This window comes from Perca flavescens, chromosome 9 (genome assembly GCF_004354835.1).
Source record: "Perca flavescens isolate YP-PL-M2 chromosome 9, PFLA_1.0, whole genome shotgun sequence".
Classification (NCBI taxonomy): Eukaryota; Metazoa; Chordata; class Actinopteri; order Perciformes; family Percidae; genus Perca; species Perca flavescens.
Window position 1 is genome coordinate 17,046,684 of NC_041339.1, and position 21,381 is coordinate 17,068,064.

Sequence of the window (21,381 nt, forward strand, 5' to 3'; positions counted from 1 at the left end):
CCTTCGTAGTGGCCATGGCGTGTGGAAAAGTCAAGCTGCAGGCTACCGGTAAGCTAACGTTCCCCTATGTCTTTAGCTGCATGTACCAGCCATTTTTTTTCTTCTTTGGGTATGAGTAAGGGTTTAGGGTTAGGGTTTAACAAAAAAAAAGAAAAATACTGGGGGAAATCGCAGATCCATTTTCGATGGATTTTCCATTTAAAATAAAATCTTGACATCCCTAGACATAATATAATATCACACAACCAGGTATGGAATTTACACCACCTGCAGACATTTCTACACCATATATCAACTATTTTGGCCAGCAATAGTGCCATTCCTTGACAAACTATACCTATACCAATCAAGGACCATACGACAGTCCAATTGCCAGGTGAACTCTGCATTTACTTATGGCAAAAGTGAAACAGAGATTATCTGGCACTACAAATCTGAGTAAGTAATAACTTAAACTGAGAATGAACTGAAAAATGTCTTTGCTTCATACCATGCCATAGAGCAGGTCCAGAGCTCTCAGGCGAATGGACTCATCCTTGTCATCCAGACACTGGAGGATGAGGTCCTTATGAGACTGCACTGACTTGGGATGGGTCTTCAGGATCTTTGACATGGCCAGCAGGCCCAGGTACTTCACTATAAAAACAAACATGGCCTTAACGTATTTCAAAACAGACATGCTTTCACCCTTAGCTCTCACCCTAGCAACTAAAAGGTATATATACTTCTATCAGCTGACATTATTTTCTACATTAACAAAGTATGCTTTCATAATACTTTCTTATTCAAGTTCCTATCATTTATAAACCTGACTATAGATAAAGATCCAGTTTCCAGAGGACAGAGAATTCATTTGAAACTGGACTACTTGTTTAAAAAATGTTGTCATTACACTTAATACTACTTACCTACTGCACTTCCCTACATCTAGTCACTCTATAAAGGCCTAGCTAGCTGCATCTAGAAAATATTTATACGTAAATATAATATGAACAAATTACTGTTGTTTTATCTTCCATGGAATAATCTATAAAAAAAAAAAAAACACATATGGAAATGATAAACAAAATATCACAAAAGGAAAGAAACACAAAACATACAATGGAACGGACGGACGGACGCACACACACACACACACAGTTTTGTTTTGCTTTTTCTTCTGTCAAATTCTTGCTGCTCTTCCTACTCATCAAACAGATTGTTAAAGATTTAGAAATCTGCTGAATCATGTTTTTTTTTTCAATCCCCTAATTTGGCAGAGACAAATGCCTCTCAAATTCTTGGATCAATAAGTGTGTGCGTAGTGACCTTGTGGGTAAGGTGAGGCTGGTTTCTGCAGTGAATACATTGCAGAAATGACTGGGGGCATGCTCTATTTTTGTTATTTTACCTACTGATTCTACCAGCAAAGTATCTTCACAATCCAGGGAAGGTCTGGTCTTTCACCTCCTTTACTTTAGGAAAGTGTTAAACCTAAAGCATGACTATAAAAAGGTATGGTAAAAGAATAAACAAAACCTAAAACCACAGGTTCACAGTCTGCTCTATAAACATCAGAGGTCTAGTCTACTCCATGCACAAAACTATCTATGTATGGGTGTCCAGATAACTTGAATGGCTGGATGCAGTATTCTCATCTCCAACTGGGATTGTATGTATGTATGTATGTATGTATGCATGCATGCATTTCCTGGTTTAAGCAACAAACCAGGAAAACCCTGCTGTAGGCTGTTCACTTTCTGTGTCAATCATGGGATTTGTGTGTTAAAGTGGTAGTGCCTTAAGTGAAATGGTATTCTAATTGAGAGAGGGAATGTAATAATGTTCGAGTTATCCAGAGTCAGGGGGTCTACGTTATTTTCGTCTAAGAGGGTGGACTGTTCCATAGTCAGAAACACGCAGACAATGAGAAAATGACACACTGCAGGCATTGACAGAGGGCTCACAGTTCTGGTCCGAGTCTTCTATCAGGATTCGCAGTTTCTGCACACAGAGCTGAAAGAGAGAAAGAGAGCAAGAGAAAAGGGGGGGAAAGGGAGAGCCATTAACATCTCTCCACACCAGACTCTTCACACTTCAAAAAACATAAATGAGACAAACAAGAGAAAGGGAAATGGGGCTTATATTCAATGGTGAAAAGAATTATTTGATCATGCATAACTGACAGTCACAACTGAAAACAAGAGGAAAAAACAGCTTTGATGAGTCCTTCTAGCCTGTTTTAAGTTTAATAGTTGCCAATATGTTTGAACAGACAGACTTGCGAACAGAAAAATGGTGAAAGCATGCATTGTGGATCAACTGGGGTGGAAAGGGTTATGACCAAATTAACCACAAGAAAGCCCAGATGGAGGAGTGGACCTCAGAGGCTTACCTGGATACTAGCACTGTGGTTAGGCATCCCAGAGGACAAGGAAATCAACACTGCAATGTAGAAAGAAAAAAAAAAAACAATTAGAGCTGACTATGAACTTAACATAAAAAAAGGTTTCAAAATGTGGATTTAACTTTTCTTTTTTTTTTTTTTAATGACTGAAATAAGAGAAAAATCACACATTAAACTGAATGAGACCACTACATTGCACACATTGACTGACCTGCAATCACAGTGTTGACACATTCATACAGCAGAGACATGGCAGAGGTACTGTGAGAGAGGAGGACATGGTAAGAAAAGAGAGAGCATTATTATTGATATACGCGTCAGATCACAGCTTTTGAAAAGCTTATTAGTAAGGGATCTTATCTCACCTGTGGATTAAGTTTGTCAGAGGTTCGATCAGCTTCTTCCCCAACCTTGGCTCCAGTGGTGTGAGTGCACCGAACTGTAAAACAAATACAAAGAGTGCCATGACACAGCAGAATTAAAACTATCTTTTCATAAACATTGATGGATTCAAGGAGTTACAATGTGAAAATGTGCTGTCATTTACTTGTATTTGACATGTAACAACTGCAAGAGAACAGATGTGAACTTGTTACTTTAAAGAAAGTGGTGGTTCTGTTTACAGAAATATTTGCTCAGCAATGCAACCCGTCATGTGTCTTCACTGCGTTTTGGTCAATTGAGGCTAATGCTGGTGGAGAAACTAGTATCCCTTCCTCTTCTGTGATGGATTTATCCCTTTATGATTGGTACAATACTGCGGTGGTGCACAGTAAATGGTATGTTCCCATTTATCCATGGTAATAAGTAGAGATAGAAATAGATAGAGAAGAAGAGAGAGACTGAATGCCATAGATCTTTCTCTTTATTATCTAATTTGACATTCAGTCATAACTGCTAAAGAACATAAATAAAACTACTTTTTTTTCCAGGGCTAAATTACATTGTATCGGATCTGTGCATAGACTCGTGTACTCGCAGATACCCAGCATTTTAGGCAGCGTCGGAGGCATTTTCGATACTGGTATCGGTATCAGAACAACCCTAGTAATAAGAGCATGGCAGCAATATAAGACCACATGGGATATTTCTACAGCAATCCATAACCTTTTCAAAAAGCAAGTTCCCTGTATCCTGTTGACGTACCAGCTTGATGATCTTAATGAGAACCCAGTTATTAGTAGAGGAAGTCATGAGTTTGAAGAAGAGTGGGGCCAGAGACAGGTAGTTCTTGGGATTTCTCCGAGCCAGCTCACAGATAACATTTACTGCTGCGGACTGAACACCTAAAGAGGAACAAAGATGATAAGAACATTAAAAATAATCTGAATAAAAGTCCATAAACGTAATTCATTAAACATACTAAAATAAAATAAAAATGGGATTTGTGTGTTTATTGGTCTTAAGAGTGAATTAAGCATGGCTAAGAAACAAGGATGTACAATAATATAGCATAATAACACAGGCAAAGAAAAAGATGTTAATGTATAAAAGCTATAACAAGTGACAAAGTAAGTGACAAAGTAAGTGTAAAAATATGTGTCTTTGTCTTTTCAACAGAAATAGTCTTGTGAGTTGTTGAATATTGCCAGACAGCCCTGGCAGTGGCAGTATAACAAATGAGCCTTCCTTAATCTCACATTCTTAGATGCTGAATAATGTATAAGGTTCAGGTGACAAAGCACAAGCTTCCTGCGTAACAGACTGAATGCATAGTCCTGATACCTGGGTCTGGGTCCTCCAGTTTCTCCTTGAGCCTGGGGAAAGCAGGTCGCAGGGACTCTGGGTATTTCAGAAACACCTTGTACATGATCAACACCGCTTTCTTTCTGATGTAGGGTTTAGTGTGGGACATCTAGGGTGGGAGGAAAAAAAGTTAAATAGACACAGTTGTGTTCAAGCTGGAAAATGAAAAAAAACCTCCTCTTTTTGACCGCAAAGTTCTGAGGTAAATAAAGCCACGGCAGGAGTTAACGGGAGGAAATGAACTGTAGCCAGAAACAAATACTAAAGAGCACAAATCCTTGTAGGTAAACCTCTTGACATACTCCCCATGACTCACCAGTGTCATGATGTCGTTAGCCAGGTCCCGCGCCAAGTCAGGGGTCACAAAACAAGAGAGGCCAGTGAGGGCAACACCTGTGTCATACTGGTTGGGACTGCTGAGATCCTGGGAAAGAAAAACAAGAAAAGAAAATGACTAAAGGAATAGTCGGCAAGACAGAAACATGTGGGCTGAGAGATTAATAACCGTCAAGAGATATTCACAGAGCACACAGAAGAAGAACATCTCTGACCTTTCGGATCTGATTGGTTGTCAGCATGATGACATCGGTGCTCTCGTGAAAGCACTGCGAGGCCGCCAGGTAGCCAATCCTCTGGGGGAAGAAAAACCAAGCAGAAAGAATGACATACTGTGCTGCATTTTTAACTGTAACTACACACTTTATATATTTCAGTACAATGCTATTATTACAAACAATTACCAACCTGCAGAAGTTCCATGCAGATGTACCTATACAGTACAAAGTGTGACTATTCCTTGTGCTTTTTTGGGTGAGTTTCAATGTGGATAAATAAACTTAAATGCTACAAAAAAGGACAGTTTGTAAGTGTGACTGTATTTCAACAATAATGTCCTGACAAATCTACACTTTGGCATACACCACAGTCACAACATCATGACCTTTAATCCAGAAAGTGACCAGGTTCTGCATTTCCAAGATGTCTGATTATATTCCAATTGTACCTTGAATGTGAACTTGGAGGAGCTCATGACTTCAACGATGTTGAAAGCGGCCCAGCTGACATCATAGCCCAGCATCTGAAGCTGTAACACAGAAAAGAAAAGAGACAACAAGGGAGGTGGGTGAATAAAAAGAGGAGCGGGGCTCCAAGCTGTCCCCATGGTGCTCAGAGAGGCTAAATGATTGGAGCTAAAAGCTAAAAAGAAAGAGTGCTTTTATTTTAACAGAAATTATACACTGTTCTCAATATGTGCCAGCTGCTAGCTATTAGGCTATGCAGTGACTAATCTTCATTTACAAAACAAAACATTTGTACATGTAGTTGTACTGGTTTTATAAAAATGTATTGAGTGGTTTCTTACTGGTCACTTCCATTTGCCCCCTGATGAAGCCTTAAGCCGAAACAATGGGCTTTTGATTCAGCACAATGCTATTTGAATAAAAATAAATAATATACAGTACAAAGAACAAAGTCTGTGTGCGGCTCCCTACAGTTATCACAAGCAAACAGAATTTGACGTTGTGTGTATTGTCAACGCAACATGCTGCACTTGCAGTATGAAAACAGTTTGAGCATATTGGAAGGTACCAAAATCAATAGCCGCTTTCCGACCGGAGGGATTTTTGCAGTTCCTAGAACCCTTTTTTTCTCCTGTTCCGACTGGACCAATTTGGGGATTATTAAGTTCCTCTAGCCACAGTTCCTGTAACTCTTTCAGCTCCTACTTCAGGGAAAGGTCTTTTCCCTTTTCCACATAGTGGTGGTTAGATGGCTGCAATTATAATAACAAAAGGTCAGTTCCTATGGCCACTTGGCCAGTGTGAATGCAAATAGAAAAAACGGTTTTGGGGGAGAGTAGTTAGTAGAACTGTTTAGAGGTGGACTGTTCCTAAAACTATGTTCCTGTAACTACTTGGTCGTCATATTACAAACCACATGCTTATTAAGATTTGATTCTAATAAGAACTTATCTGTTTTGTTTGGTTAGTTTTCTTCTTTCTTAATCCTGGGTGGAATATTAAATTGATTACCCTGATAGTGCTATAAAAATAAAGAGACTCTGGCCAAAGAAAGACAAATGGGCTTACACTAAGAGCCAAACAACAATGGTGTCTATCATTACTGTATGCGTTTCAGTGCCTATGTATCAAGGCAGAAAGAGTCAGTGATTCTGTGGAGGGTGTTGAGAGATCTTACGTAGGTGAGCTTGCACACAGCATTGGCTTTGACAGCAATGTTGTCCTGCTTGAGTTCCTGTTTGATCTCATCGATGCATGTGGAGATGTACTTGGCCTGAGGACAGACAAAGGAAGAGGACAAACAGAAAGCAGATCAGATTAGATGGAGTGATATCCGGAGTGGGAGGCTGCTACCAAGCACCGGGAACAAGCTGAAAAATCCTGTTTGCTGTTGCTATCCAAGACACCAGCCAGCAGAGGTGGAGCTGATTGATTGTTTTGCAAGTCCCAAGTCAAATCAAGTCAGGCAAGTTTAAAAATGTATCCTAGACTTTATAAAGTCACAATGCTGGCTGGCTTCATCTCTTAATATTTTTTTTATTTCGACTTACAATTGAGAACTGATCTGATTTTTGTTTTAGCTACGTATTGCACCTTCTATGATCATGTTAAATAAAAGTAATAAAAAAATAAATGAAAGATCCACTGAAAAAAGGACATTTCTATAAAACATTCTGTGATACGTAAATCCAATGTTACACCAAACATTTAACTACATATTTCATATTCGATTAATTGCAGTCTTCACGATTAGATTAATTGTTCAGCCCTACTACTGTGATACATCATTTTTGAGGTCCTGTTCCAAGTCGCAGTTGAAATATGGCATGTGGCTTTGGCTTGTAGACCAAGAACATTTCCTTCCTTGATGGCCAATACTTACACAAAGTAAATGGTACCACTTGTCTATGACGCATTAATGAATGAGGCCAATCCTATGAATGATAAAAACCCGAATTTATGACCCCTGTTATAATACACTAGATTTTCAAAAATGGAGAGAGCCAAATTGGTACATGTCATTCAACAGTGGAGGGCAAGCTCAGTTAGACCTCTAGATAGAGCAATCAGTCAAACATTGTTGAGGAGCAACCTTGCAAACACCCATACACATATAGCTGTGTAGAGTCTAGTGTTTGCTGGTCATGTGTGCTGGTCATGAGACAGCACAGTGACAGGAGGAGGAGGGGGTGGGGGGGGGGGACTGAGCTCTGCTGTTGTTCCTGGAGTAACTGTTGCTACCAGGGCTGTAGGGCAGGCAGGGAGGGATTCCACACAAGATCTCCAGACACACACGGTGCTTCTGCATTACACTCATCTTCGATGACCGATTCAGAACTCATTGAAATAACTGAAATTGTTGTCAAAGGGCCAACAAGGAAATACTATTTCAGCCAACAATGCAGACTGAGCTAGAGATCAACTGAAAGGCCTATACCTTCCAAGCAAAACACGAGTATGCTCAGAGGGCTAGTGCAAAATCTCTTTTTTTTTTTATAAACAGACGTCTATTACAAATATGCTTAAAATTCTTAGTGGCAATTTAACAGAATTACACTTAGGACATCCTCACACCTTTTTACAATAGGCCTGCTGTTCCAAAGGCGTGGGAGGGAGAGTGAATGAATGAACTGTATGAGGAGTCAGCACACACATGAAAAACAAACTGTGGTCTGGCCAGGAAAAAGTCAACATACACTCAGGCTCGCACGCACACTCACAGCGTATTAATATTTCAGCAAACTGTCCACTGTTGACTGGGCAACCACCACCTTATCTAGGCTGCCCAGGTTGGGTTACAATGGGCGAACATCTCAGCCCATACACTGAATCAAGAGATCAAGCATTGATAGCCTCGAACAACATAGCTGATCTAAGTGCTTGATTACCAAAAACATTAAGACACAAATATAGATGACATAATATCCAAGCAAAATGTGTATATAGCTGATTAGATCTGGTGGTTTAGCCCATGCTTGTAAATTGGTTTTCGGGTGAGATAGTAAGCAGGTCAAATCTGCCACGTTGAAAAAGTAATAAAATCCAAAAGCTGCCCTCAGGTTAGACACACTACCTCTACATTTCACACCTGACCTACAGCTTGAGACAGGTGTACACAGCACCACCACAGCTCTGTGCAAGAACAACCCAAGGATCCCGCCTTATACCCACCCCGTCCAACTACCTGACATAGCATTTTTACAGCAGGAACAAGGTTAGACACAGCCGTACACAGAGCGTATAAGAGCAGGCTGATGTGAGAGATGGAAACGTGGCTGCCCCAAACAGTGCCCTCTAACGGGCCATCCCACCCAACTCCATCTCCTGGTGATATGATGAGCCTGTCATCACCACAGAGCTGTGACAGGGATGACATCACCAGCAACCACTGATGGGGTATTCAAAACGAGCTGCTGGCTGACCCATTTCAAAGGATTTTACGAGCTTATATAATATGCAATTATAAATCAACATCCAGAATGGTCACATCTGCATTTTTAAACTCAAAGTTAAGGAGATAGAGAGGCTATGCCTCTTTCACACTCTGTCCTTTGCCCATGTAAAAAGCATCGCATCAGCCAGTCAACTCAAATAAGTGACACATAGCTAGCTATATCTGGCAGATTGAAGACCTCTGGATACTTCTCCCAAAATGAATTAGTCACTAAAGGCCGATAATTGATCTAGCTAGCTAGTTAGCGGTAGTTGCCTAATGGTACTCTCTGGTACCGTTATGCCGAACAGTAATCTCCCCTTGTGATAATCTATCGAGCTGCTTCCTCTGTCAGTTAGCTAGCGTTAGGTTTGCTAGCTGTCAGTAACAACTCTTCATTAAGCCTCCTTGCTTAAAACCTGACATGTAACGTTACTACAAAGTTACCACCAACATGCATTCCCTAACGTGTCATTTCACAAACGTTAAATTAGCATTAGTCGCTGAAAAGGACTGTTTTGAGTGACTGTTGGCTAACGTTAGCTGGTCAGCCTACCTAGCGTTAATTTCACCTAGCGTTAGCTAACGTTAGCTGGTCAGCGATAACGGTAATGACAATGTGTGTTAGCTAGCTAAGTCAAACACATTAATGAATGTGAGGTTAAAAAATGATCCAGGTAACAGAGTTCGCTCGTTGGTGGTTTTACCTCATCTTCCTTGTGGTTCCTAATGCCACGTACTAAATCCTGTAGATTTTTATCGAACATCCGATCGATGCTCCCTTTGACAATCTTCAAAGCCATGTCTGCCTGTGACTTGTGCCGCTTCTGTGCTGCGGGGCCAAGCGCCTTCCAGAGGTCTAGTGGGTGCTGACCGACCCTCTAGACGGTCTCTCATCCACCCGGGTACCGTACGTGCAGGGTCCGTTGCTGTTTGCCAAGCCCGGGTAGATGAAGCTAAGGCCAGACGGGGCGTCCTGTGTTGTGCAGAGACGCTGGCAATGGCTCAGTGTAGGAAATGGCTGACAAAATGGCGTCTTAAGTCAGCTGACTTGAGTATTATGCGAGACTCTCATATGGAATCAGTGGATTTAAAGGTCTAGTCTCCCCGTTCAGAATAGCAAACTATTTTATGACACAGCATAATTGATAAAAAAAAAAAAAAAAAAAGACACTGTCAGCCTGAAGGCTTGTGCTATAATTTCTCATAATATTGGCAACTTTTGTGAATGAGCCCCATGACATGTCAACCAGTCAATAACTAGCCTACAGTCAGTGGAGTGTGTAAGGGCAGTGGGCTATGTTGCATAAAAAGAATGTGGACTATCATTTTAGTAGCAGGAACCAACAAATAACCAAACATATGCTGATGCAGTTGTTGTTAAAACACTCTTTAACAAAAGCAAAGCAAATTCATTAAAAGAAAGTTTTACATGCCAAGAAATGAGATAGAAACAAAACCATGCTGAGATTTTTATTCAAGTCTCAACTAAGTGATAGAAATGCTTTACCAATTTACATAGCACTAAAAACACCTGTTGTATGTATGACAGGAAAATGTCAAAATAGGCTGCAGCTACAGGAGATCTCAATAGCTTTTAAGGGCAGTTTTCAATCTGTACATCTATTCCATGTATTACGCAAGTTACTGAAAGCAGACACTATGGGGAGACGAGAGTGCAAGGTGTTTAACTCCACAGCAATTATTGTTTTAGACAAAACTGTAAATGCAAATATTTGCAAACAAGGCTATAAAAAAAAGTAGGTTGACCTCAGTTGTAAAACAGTTTTAAGGGACTCAATTAATGGCTTTACATTTCAGACTGGATTAACTGGATCAAGACCAGATAATTTAAAAAAATACTTAACATAAAAGACTCACAATAGTACTTTACCACTCTCACAATGTCATACACACAGACAAGAGGCCTTTTTGATGTTTTGTAGGCTTTATAAAAAAAAAAAAAAATGAAGCCAACAGATGTTAGGGCTGCACCAAATCTTCCAAGCGAAAAAATTAACGGCATGGCTCCATTTTCCCACGAGAATCATTGAAGTTTCATCTCATACTACCCCAGCCTAATTTTAGGTTAGAAGTGCTAAAAATGTAATCATTCAATATACATACGGTATGAAAGACCAAAGTAAGAGTTCATGTGGTTGAAAGAACAAAGTAGCCAGTAGCAGAAGTAAAGGGTGTAGATCCAGGACGGGCTGAGTGTTGTATAAAAGAAAAAGTACATTTTCAGAAGTAAAAGGAGTTTGCGCAGCGCCACAAACTATCACACTAATAAGCTTTCCTTTTTGCTGTGATAAATAATGGACCAACTGGTTTGAGCAACAGGGCCTTCTGGTTTGATATCATTATAGTACAAAATGTCCAAAACATCAACATTGACGTAACAGATACTGTAGGAAATGCTGGGTGTGTGTTGCAATGTTGGAGCACTGTATGACGCCAAACAAAGAGGCCACCATCTTTAGCACTTGGTCCACTACAGTGGTGGTTAAGGGTCTTTCAGCTTTCTACAGCAGGTGGTTCCATCTCTGCGGAGATGGAGTTGTCTGCTCCTTCATATGAGTGAAGCTGTTGTTCAGCAGGGCTGTCTGGGCTCCGTCTGAACAGAAAGTACATTATCAGTCACGACCACTGCTGTGCTTCAATTAAGATTACTTGTATATAAAAGAGCAGATGCTCACATAAGCTTCGTCATGGTTAGCAAATTGGTCCCACTTTGACACAAAGTGCTGAGTGAAGACGTGAAATGGTTCAGCTTAAAACCAAATATGGCATCGTTCCAAGGAGATTCATATCTTTTTGTTATTGTCCATGAGCCAAGATCTGCTTTCATATCAGTTAGTAGCCTGTGCCAATTACAAGGAGAGCAGAAATGTACTGTATATTAATTCATATGGGCTGTTCACCTGATTGGACTTGAAGCGGTATCATCATCATTATTCTCCTCATTGGCAGGAGATTTTGGATTTTCTTCCACCTCCATATTATCTTTTTTCTGTTCCGATTCCCCATTCACTGGAGTGGAGTCTAGAAAATGGAAATGGATTAAAATAAGAAAAAATTCAAAATAAATCGAGGTAATATCAAACCCAGATGGAGGCAAGATCAAAGGTGTGAGTTTTTACTAGGGCTGGGCGATATGGAGAAAATAAAATATCACGATATTTTTGACCAAATACCTCAATACCGCAACAATATTGTAGTGTTAACTACTGGTGCGTTCACAAAAAATATTTACACAATGAGATTTTTGATAAATAATCATCAGTAATGTGGATATAATGACTAAGTGGGTAAAGGTAAATAATAGAACATTTACAACAGTCTGGTAAGTTCAGAAAATGGCTGTAATGCAGCCTTTAAAACCAGGAAGAGACAAGACTTATGTCATATTACGATATCCAAAATGTAAGACGATATCTAGTCTCATATCACAATATCGATATAATACCAATATATTGCCAAGCTCTAGTTTTTACCTGTGTTTTGTGTCTTCTTCTCATCATCTTCTGGTTCTTTGTCCTCTGTTTGAGGTTTAGCTGCCACGTCTGGCTTTCCCACAAAGCGAAGTTTTAACTTGTTGTAGACCTCACTAGCTTTTTCCATGACTGCATTGCTGGCTTTGTACCGCCGGATCTATATTGTTCATAACAAAAACAAACAAACGCATGAAAGAAGTTGCAAATAGAAAGAGATCATTTAAATGAGAAAAATACAGTACAGCCCTGATTATTAAAAACAACAAACAAGGTAGGCTGACATAGGATATTTAACATATTGTAAATGCACATTTGAGTATATAAATAAAATTAAATAAAATTAATAAAACTAGAGAAGTAATCACATTTCTATATGGAGTTATTAAAAAACAAAAACAAAACACACAGTAGACATGGCAAATTATAGTGTCTTGGTGTTTCTGCTTAAATTTTATATCTCAGAGAAGAAGCATTAAGCAGTGGATTAGTGTTTTATCCAACAATTATCAATACTCCGGAAAGCAACCGTTAACCTCCAGAGACCCCACCTTTTCAAGTGTAATTGCCAGAAAATAACACCGTGTTATATTCTGACTAATGCAATACGTTACAACAAAAAGTACATTTTAGTTTAAATTAGGACAGCATATCATCTATATTTATTTCCATTATTTTAACTGTGGGTTATCCTGTCTTTGTGCAAGATGAGTTATTGAGAATTAAGGAGAGTCAACAATAGACAAAAAAAAAAAAATGCACCTTTTTTAGTGTTGCAATAACTTCAGCGTTCTTATGGAGGATCTGGCTGGTGACAGGCACCGCTGCAAGTTCATCCAGGGCTTGTAGACACCGGTCTATGTCCTAATAACACACAAATACATACAATGTCAGTTTTCACGCTGGCATAAAAACACAGAAAGATGGGCAAATTGTACTTTATCAAAATCATAGATGTCACTTACTGGGTTGTCCACTTTCAGTGCAAACTTGATATCAGTGTGGAGTTTCTGTAGCATTTCTTCTGGCGACGGCTCTGCATATGGACACACCAAGTAACAGTCAATATTCTGTTCTGAATTGTTGCACAGTTTTAGTGTATGCAAATACATTTCCACCAAGAAAAGAGGACTAATCAGCTGCAGTGAACAAACTGACTGCCTGTATGAGACACTGACCCTTCTTTTTTTCCACTTTCTTTTCTGGTGGCCTCTCTGGTTTGCGTCTGGGTTTTTCAGGCTTAGACCTGAGAGGGAGGGGGGGGGGGGGAGAGAGAGAGAGAGAGAGAGAGAGAGAGCTCTGTGATCTGTGTACATTCAATTTTAATGAGGTTTGCATACCATAGTCTGTTCCCCATTGTGCACTCACCTTGCTCTGGACTTCTCTTCTGACCGTCTGGCTTTCTTCTCTTTCAGCTCTTTCTCCTTTCTCTCTTTTCTCTCCTTCTCTTTCTTTATTCTTGCCTTCTTCTGGTTGTCAGGCTTCTTGGATGACTTCTTAGCCTTTTGATGGAAAAAGCACAAGGTGTCACATGTGTCAATGGCACCCAGAGTCACCTGCAGTCTGATTACTTTGAACAAAAGCAAAATGTAACACGTCATATTTTTTTCAGTGACTGTACCTCAGTTGGAGAATCAGAGTCCGAGGGTGCAGGGATTGGGGGTGGAGGGGGTTTCTTGGACTTCTTCAATGGGTGATCATCTACACCTCCGTCTGAGCTGCTGCTGTCACTGTCGCTCCCTTTTTTAGCCTTATCTTTGTCTTTTTTCTTTTGCTCATCTTCCTCCTTCTCTCGCTCACGTAGCCTGCGGAGCTCCTCTGCCTCCTCCTTTTTCCGGCGCTCCTCAAGCTCTCGTCTGCGTTCCTCATCTCGTTTCTTCCAATCACTGATGCGGTCAGTGTCGCTGTCACTGTGAAAAAAACCACATTGCAACCGTTACGCTGCCCTTCACAACAAGCTGGCATGGACTTCAGACGTCACAATACGGTATTGGATATGTGGTGCATGAACAGGAAATCTGTAGAGCAGCCTGGTTATTCTGTGCACAGGACATCTATTGCACGACTGTCTGTCCAGGGAGAGGGATCCCTGTTCAGTTGCTCTTCCGGAGGTTTCTTCCAATTTTCCCCTTTTTTCTCGAAGTGAGGTCAAAGGACATGTGCTGTACGGATCGTAAAGCCCCTTGAGGCAAATTTGTGATATTAGACTATATAAATGAATTTGACTTGACTGACCTATCGCTGTCTGAAGAGGATGAAGGTGCTCGTTTTGCCGGGGCAGGTTTGGGTTTCCGTGCACGAGGCTTTGGTGGGGGCTTCTCTGTGGGTGGGTGGGGAAAAAAAAACACTAGCATTGAGCACATTTACATAAGCAAATAAAAAGGCATGACATCTTTCCTTTAATATCAAACGACATTCATCTCTAGAATTTTGGATAAAGCTGAAACCGATCGATCCGATCTTAAACAAGACTGGACCCACACCTTTCTTGCGTGCCTGTGGGCCCTTCCGGGGAGGTGGATCTGAGTCGGAGTCAGACTTTGAGCCAGATCGGGATTCAGAGCCAGACAAAGCTGGCCGAGGCTTCTGGTCCTCTGAGTCGCTGTCAACTGCTTTCTTCTCTGACCCTGATCCCGAGTCGGAGTCCGATGCAGACGTAGCCTTCTGCAACATCACAGAGAAAAAAGGGGATGGAGATGGGAGATAAAAGGAAGAAATCATAAGCTGCTATGACAAAAAAAAAAAAGTTTAATGTGCAAGGGGGCTGATGGTTCACCTTTTTCTTCCCTCTTCCTCCTGCTTTCTTTCCACCTCGTCCACCAGACTTCTTTTCTGGAGTAAAATCCTGTTGGAAGAAAACAAATTAGTCATTTATAGGTGGTTTAGTTTCACCCAACAATCACACCATGTTATGTAATTACCTGGTCACTGTTCTTGCCAGACTCAGACTCTGAAGGTGTGGGTTCTGAATCAGAGGGGGATCCACTCTCCCCTTCATCTCGGTCACTGGATGAGCCGCGAGCCTTTTTTGGAGGGGGAGGCCGCTTAAATAGAAAACACATCCATTCAAATAAAACAACTGAACCATTATCAACTATGTCACTGCAGCTCTTTTTCTATATGCAGTCAATTGTTTCAGCCAAACCTGCAGATGAGCTCCATTCATTATTATTGCTTTTGTCGTTGTGATGACAACTCCTAATACAAAAAAATGAAGCTACCAGTAATTACAATTTTTTTTTGCTACCTCCTGTTTTTATTCTCACATAAGCAGTTACATTCTCAGTAAAAATCTAAGCATTGTTAATTGTTATGGTAACCGATGGCACTTGTCACACACAACATAGTTAGTGTGCTGTAATGAGTAAATAATAAAAAAAAAATGTTGCCAAATCACTGAAAATGTCATTTAGTTGAAGCAGTGATTTTTTTTCCCCACTGACAGTGAAATTAAACGTCAATTACCTTCACAGGTGGTGGCTTTCGTTTCACTCCTCCTCCCTTTCCTTGGTCTTCACTCCCAGAATCAGAGTCAACCTCACTAGCCGAGTCTACTTTCTGAGGAACCGGGGCCTCTTCCTCATCGTCATCGTCGTCGCTCCCTCCTCCGGCATTGTTGACCTCGCTGTCAGACGAGCTGGCTGGCTACAGATGAACAGTGATGAGAAGATTAATACAAATTTCGGGACATTTTACCTTTCCTTGACAGTTCGCCTTTGACAGTGAAATGAAACATGGGGACAGAGATGCAGAAAAGTTCCGTGGTTACAATTGAACAATAGATGTTGCAGGAAGCATCACACCTTAAACTGCTGGGCATCAGGACGCCCTAGTGTGAACTGCAGCATTATGATCAAAAGACAAGACACGGAAAGTTAATTTGTAAAGCACTTTTCAACAATCAGATCATTCAAAGTGCTTCAAAAGTTACTAGTTAGTTCTAAAAACAATGGGCATGAAAATCACATCAATTAGTTTAGTAAGCATCAAATGAGCATAAATGATTAGAAAAAAAAAAACTTCAGGTTTGACACCTTAAGTTAACTTAACAAGAGAACATTTACAGTGTATGAGGTAATGTTGAAACACGGATGCTTCAGGATTTAGGATGTCTGATTTCGGGGTAACTTACTACAGGTGGGGCACTGTAGGAGGCATGTGGATTGTTCTGGATCTCCCATAAACCTTCATTGAACCCCTTCCTTTTGTTAGGCTTTCCATAGCGTTCGCTGTACTTTTCATAAGCAAAAAGATCCTTAGCTGCAAGGAATGCTCTGTGAAACAGCAAGAGATAAAAGAAAAATGTGAACAATTTAGCTACTTACTTAAAACCAACCCAATGTTATCATTAAACAACAGGTTGACATGAAGTATGCTCACTGACTTGAGACTCTAGAACAGCATACTGTGCCCCCTAGTGATGGATTAATATACTGCAGGTGCCATGTTGTCAAACAGATGGTGTCTGATGCCAGATCAGATATATCAAACATACTGCACACAGAGACTGCCACGGGTCTGTTTAACAGTGGACCTTCGAAAACGAGCAAAGTTTAAGAGAGGAGACTGACAAGCAACTGTGTGAGACAAAAGAAGTGATATGTGAGTTTTTGTCTCACACCATTACTCTCAAAGAGGATATCATGAAAACAAACAGATGAGACAATGGCCAGAATTTCAAGTGGGCACAGCCAATTCAACTATGACAAAAAAAAGGAACTAAACTTGAGTCAATGAATTTCAACCAAATTTGTAATCAAATTTCCTCTTTCAGATGGATATAAAAAAAAAAAAAAACTAGCTGCATTTGCAGTCATTTAAGTTCAAACTGCTCTGTACATACCAGTAACTGCTTTCTCTAACAACTGGTAGCCTAATTCATTTTTATTTAATTTGTTCCGCCCATGGTAATGCACAACTCCAGAAAAAAGCGATTCACAATCAAAACACAAGTCTATTTACACATTCCTTGACCAAAAAGAGCCAAATAACATTTTGCCTGCCCCTTACTCAAAACATAAATAAACTATACAAATAGATGATCTGTCAATTACAGTTATTTAACAACCAATGTGTACAGTAACATGAGAAAAAAAGAAGAATCAAGAGCCATACACAATAATTCACAATCAACCAAGGAGAGATTACCTTCACCTGACTAACTTCATATTGTCCAATTTTTTTTTTATACATTTTCTTGAACTGAAAAATATTTACACAACCCTTTCAATCATTCTGTAGAGAATTGCAGTTTGACGCCAAACCATCTGCTTTAAAGTAGATTAGATTCAGCTTTATTGTCATTGTGCAGTGTACAAAGTACAAAGACAGCGAAATGCAGCTTGCGTCCAACCAGAAGTGCAATAAAAAAAAGCAGAAAAGTGCAATGTGATAAAGTATAGACAGCTGGTGCATAGGCAGGACAAGAAATATATTGCAGTGTTACAAGAGCAGAATAAATATGGCTTTGTAATATGAACAATGTACTCCATGTTCTCGAAGTAATCCAGTAACGTTACTTAAAGTACTGTACGGAGTGCACTTACGTTTCATGTGTCCCAAAGAAGAAAATTGGGATTTTATTAGGAGGTGGTTTCACTGCCCCATCAGCCACATCTTCAATCTGTAAACAAGCAAGACTTTCAAGTAAACACCAAGTGGGAAGAAATAATCTGGGACTCAAACCTGATGGTAGCATGTATTGATGTTGGTTATCTCTGGAAAACCAAACATTGCAGACTTTTAACTTATGGAAATTGTTTGGATAGGGGGTATTTTTATTTTGAGAAGAGGGCTTCTTATCTAGAAATATTGCAGTGATATCAAACGTCATTTCCAAAATAACGTTAGCTTCGCTGCTGTACGTTTCCATTCAGATTAACGTCACTTAGGCCAACAGCATCTCATGCAAATTACGCTGCTCGTACACCGACCGTGGGCCTAAAGCACAACCTGTCAGCACAACAAAACATTAAGTTATGTAGCTATGTGTATGATGGGCAACGTTATTCATGTTAGACAGTGTCGAGGATACACAGAGAACCTTCTCCAGCGTCCCATGCAGAGTAGCTCATCCCCTCCGCCCCTCCGGCTGCTGCTAACGTTACTTGCTTACCCTGGCTGGCCAGTGGGGGTACCCCTTCATTTTAGCGAAGACCAGATCTCCGGGCTGGAAGTTGTGTGGCATTGTCCCGCTCCTCAGTGCAGCCTGTGTTTAAAAGGTATTCGGCTGCGTAGCCTTTCTGTGTCTCTCTTCGTTTGCTTTTTTTCAGGTCGACACGAAACCTGGAAACGATGGGGTTAGCTAGCAAGCTAACAGTACACTAACGTTACCGCGAGAAGAGACGGCGGAGGGAAGATAGCAACAACGCTCAAAACATTTCCGGTGAAAAGACGTTCTCAGTCTTCAAAATAAAGCACTTTCTACTCAAAATCATTGTAATTAAGTTAAAATCGTTTTTGCAATTAAATGAAAATGCAACATATCTTTATCAAATAATCCAATCTCTATACGGTCAAAACATGCGTTAAAAATCAAATTAGATATTTTAGGACACTTATCACAATAAAAGTAGTTTCTGTACCCAGTTGGGTCCATGTACAGTGTATAACAGGGGGTATATATCAACTAGAATATATCAAATATAATCAACTTCCATGTGTTTCAGTGTCATTACACACATCACATTACACAATTACATCACATTAGAAATGCCCCCCCGCCACAACTTTATGTAGTTTTACACAAATACAGAAATAGAAATAAATACCTTACATTTTTCTATACCAATATCACAAACTCCATGTGTCAGAAATGTCAAATATTTATTTAAAAGTTGGCCTGTTGGATACATTACAGGTATTGTTAAATTGGTGTTGACATTTAAGTTATGTAAGGTTACTGACTTTTATTCTACAAAGTAAATTATCCTTCGCTGGTATACCGGAAGTGCAAACCTGCAATGTTGTGAGACGCTTCACTGATCCGGATGAAGCAGCCTGATCATTTCCACTCGATACGACAACCACAGCGGATGTCCCGCCTTTCTTACCTCGCCATTGGCTGACTCACGATCAGTTTCCTTTTCACCCAATGACAGATCACAATGTGGAAGGCTGCGATGACCTCCCCCCGGATTCACCTCTAATGAGAAGCCATGTTTCGGTCTTTGAGACGCGTCCAGCAGTTTAACTGCAACCTCCTGACTTTGCAAAGAGTTAACGTCAACTCTAAACTCCTCATCTGCACGTCCAGAATGGCCGCTTCAGAGTACAGGATCGAGCGGGACACGTTTGGTGAGCTCAAGGTCCCAGCTGACAAGTACTACGGTGCCCAGACTGTCAGATCCACCATGAACTTCAAGATAGGGGGACCAAGTGAGAGAATGCCAATCCAAGTGATCAAGGCCTTTGGTATTCTGAAGAGAGCGGCTGCTGAGGTTAACAAGGAGTACGGCCTCGACCCAAAGATAGCAGATGCAATCATCCAGGCTGCAGATGAGGTTTCAGCTGGTAAACTGGATGATCATTTCCCTCTGGTGGTGTGGCAGACTGGATCTGGGACTCAAAGCAACATGAACGTCAACGAGGTGATCAGTAACAGAGCTATTGAGATCCTTGGAGGAAAACTAGGCTCCAAGGATCCTGTCCACCCTAATGACCATGTCAATAAAAGTCAGAGCTCCAATGACACCTTTCCCACTGCCATGCATATTGCCGCAGCCACAGAGGTCCACCAAGTCCTGCTGCCCGGCCTGCAGATGCTGCACAGCGCTCTGGCTGCCAAATCTGAAGAGTTCAAAGATATCATCAAGATTGGACGCACACACACTCAGGATGCTGTTCCGCTCTCGCTCGGACAGGAGTTCAGCGGTTATGTCCAGCAGGTCAAGTACAGCATCGAGAGAGTAAAGGCTGCCATGCCCAGGGTGTATGAGCTGGCGGCAGGAGGCACAGCAGTAGGGACAGGACTCAACACCCGCATTGGCTTTGCTGAGAAAGTAGCTTCTACTGTCGCTTCCCTCACAGGCCTGCCGTTTGTGACCGCTCCCAACAAGTTTGAAGCTCTAGCAGCCCACGATGCTCTGGTGGAGCTGAGCGGAGCTCTGAACACCGTGGCTGTCAGCATGATGAAGATTGCCAACGACATCCGATTCTTGGGGTCAGGACCCCGCTCAGGCCTGGGAGAGCTCATCTTACCAGAGAATGAACCAGGAAGCAGCATCATGCCAGGCAAGGTGAACCCCACCCAGTGCGAGGCCATGACCATGGTTGCAGCTCAGGTAATGGGAAACAACGTAGCGGTCACCATCGGAGGCAGCAACGGACACTTTGAGCTCAACGTCTTCAAGCCTATGATGATCAAGAACGTGCTGAACTCGGCTCAGCTACTCGGCGACGCATCGGTCTCCTTCACCAACAACTGCGTGGTGGGCATCGAGGCCAACACCGAGAGGATCAACAAGCTCATGAACGAGTCTCTCATGTTGGTCACCGCACTCAACCCACACATCGGTTATGACAAAGCAGCCACCATCGCCAAGACTGCTCACAAGAAGGGCTCCACGCTGAAGGCCGTGGCCGTGGAGCTGGGCTACCTGACCGAGGAGCAGTTTGACCAGTGGGTGAAGCCAAGTGAAATGCTGGGGCCAAAGTAAACTCTAACAAGAAACACTACAAAAGCAAAGAAAATAAATTTCCCAGCGTGAGAAAAGACTATTTCCAATTAAATCAGAGGTTGAACTGTATGAACCAAACATTCTCTGAAATCTCATAATAAAAAGTTTGAGAATGCTTTGCCGTTGTTTGATGCTGCTTCTTATTGTGTTTTACAAACTGGTGGTGGTGTTTGTATTTACACTGTGATACATTTGTTGGTGTAAAAACAGTAAATCCTCCCATTTGATTGATACAATTACGTATTTGAAGATGCTACTCAACCCAGGTTTGTCACACAAACATCACACTGTTTTACTGCCACTGTCAAAAGTAGTTGTTTAGTAAAATGTGTGTATTTGTATAACAACTTGTTAGTTTTGGTATTTAAAGTCTTAAATACTTTTTGACTATTAGTTGGTACCTTCATGGTAGTTCAGATGTTCACCGTGCCATCCCAAATAATTAAGCATGGGCTACTGTACCTTGTATGTTCTGGTTTACAGTATGTGTGCCATTTCTGCAGCCAGTTAAAATGTATTAATTAAAAAGCAAGTATGTTCCAGTTTCTGGCATTTGTAATGTATATTGTTTACACACACACTTTAAATGTATAGCTGATCTGCTATGTGGTCAAATCATAAG

The 21,381-nt window shown here is 41.0% G+C and overlaps 3 protein-coding genes across 10 annotated transcripts in view; 1 reads left to right on the top strand and 2 right to left on the bottom strand.

Moving 5' to 3' along the window:
* ap3d1 (adaptor related protein complex 3 subunit delta 1) overlaps nucleotides 1-9,615 on the bottom strand; it is a 30,946-nt gene extending 21,331 nt beyond the window's left edge. For all 8 annotated transcript variants that reach the window (XM_028587077.1, XM_028587075.1, XM_028587072.1 and 5 more), the window contains exons 1-12: nucleotides 9,295-9,615; nucleotides 6,332-6,427; nucleotides 5,136-5,216; nucleotides 4,684-4,764; nucleotides 4,449-4,556; nucleotides 4,112-4,241; nucleotides 3,533-3,672; nucleotides 2,752-2,825; nucleotides 2,598-2,647; nucleotides 2,375-2,424; nucleotides 1,947-1,995; nucleotides 491-636 (exon numbers count right to left, since the gene is read on the bottom strand). In XM_028587077.1, the coding sequence (XP_028442878.1) occupies nucleotides 491-636; nucleotides 1,947-1,995; nucleotides 2,375-2,424; nucleotides 2,598-2,647; nucleotides 2,752-2,825; nucleotides 3,533-3,672; nucleotides 4,112-4,241; nucleotides 4,449-4,556; nucleotides 4,684-4,764; nucleotides 5,136-5,216; nucleotides 6,332-6,427; nucleotides 9,295-9,390 (1,101 nt within the window). In that variant the 5' untranslated portion in view covers nucleotides 9,391-9,615. The remainder of the gene's footprint in view (nucleotides 1-490; nucleotides 637-1,946; nucleotides 1,996-2,374; nucleotides 2,425-2,597; nucleotides 2,648-2,751; nucleotides 2,826-3,532; nucleotides 3,673-4,111; nucleotides 4,242-4,448; nucleotides 4,557-4,683; nucleotides 4,765-5,135; nucleotides 5,217-6,331; nucleotides 6,428-9,294) is intronic.
* A 431-nt stretch (nucleotides 9,616-10,046) lies between these two features.
* Nucleotides 10,047-18,529, bottom strand: hdgfl2 (HDGF like 2). The gene is made up of 16 exons (XM_028588437.1): nucleotides 18,197-18,529; nucleotides 17,628-17,704; nucleotides 16,214-16,355; nucleotides 15,547-15,726; nucleotides 15,003-15,125; nucleotides 14,858-14,926; nucleotides 14,565-14,745; nucleotides 14,317-14,401; nucleotides 13,703-13,991; nucleotides 13,450-13,583; nucleotides 13,260-13,327; nucleotides 13,047-13,117; nucleotides 12,844-12,945; nucleotides 12,085-12,241; nucleotides 11,512-11,632; nucleotides 10,047-11,204 (listed from the first exon to the last, which is right to left on the bottom strand). Exons 1-16 carry the CDS (start codon nucleotides 18,266-18,268, stop codon nucleotides 11,105-11,107), a joined length of 1,971 nt encoding a protein of 656 aa, XP_028444238.1. The 5' UTR covers nucleotides 18,269-18,529; the 3' UTR covers nucleotides 10,047-11,104.
* Nucleotides 18,530-19,164: 635 nt separating this feature from the next.
* fh (fumarate hydratase) lies at nucleotides 19,165-21,304 on the top strand. The gene has a single exon (XM_028587414.1). It carries the CDS (start codon nucleotides 19,239-19,241, stop codon nucleotides 20,736-20,738), a length of 1,500 nt encoding a protein of 499 aa, XP_028443215.1. The 5' UTR covers nucleotides 19,165-19,238; the 3' UTR covers nucleotides 20,739-21,304.
* Nucleotides 21,305-21,381: the final 77 nt, after the last annotated feature.

Bases quoted from the DNA above. Each gene is read 5' to 3' on its own strand.
- hdgfl2 (XM_028588437.1), bottom strand. From the start codon at position 18,268: ATGCCACACAACTTCCAGCCCGGAGATCTGGTCTTCGCTAAAATGAAG. The intron at 17,705-18,196 runs GTAAGCAAGTAA...GCTTGTTTACAG, and splicing joins ACCCCCACTGGCCAGCCAGG to ATTGAAGATGTGGCTGATGG. The intron at 14,402-14,564 runs GTGTGGGTCCAG...ACCCACCCACAG, and splicing joins CCCACAGGCACGCAAGAAAG to AGAAGCCCCCACCAAAGCCT.
- fh (XM_028587414.1), top strand. From the start codon at position 19,239: ATGTTTCGGTCTTTGAGACGCGTCCAGCAGTTTAACTGCAACCTCCTG.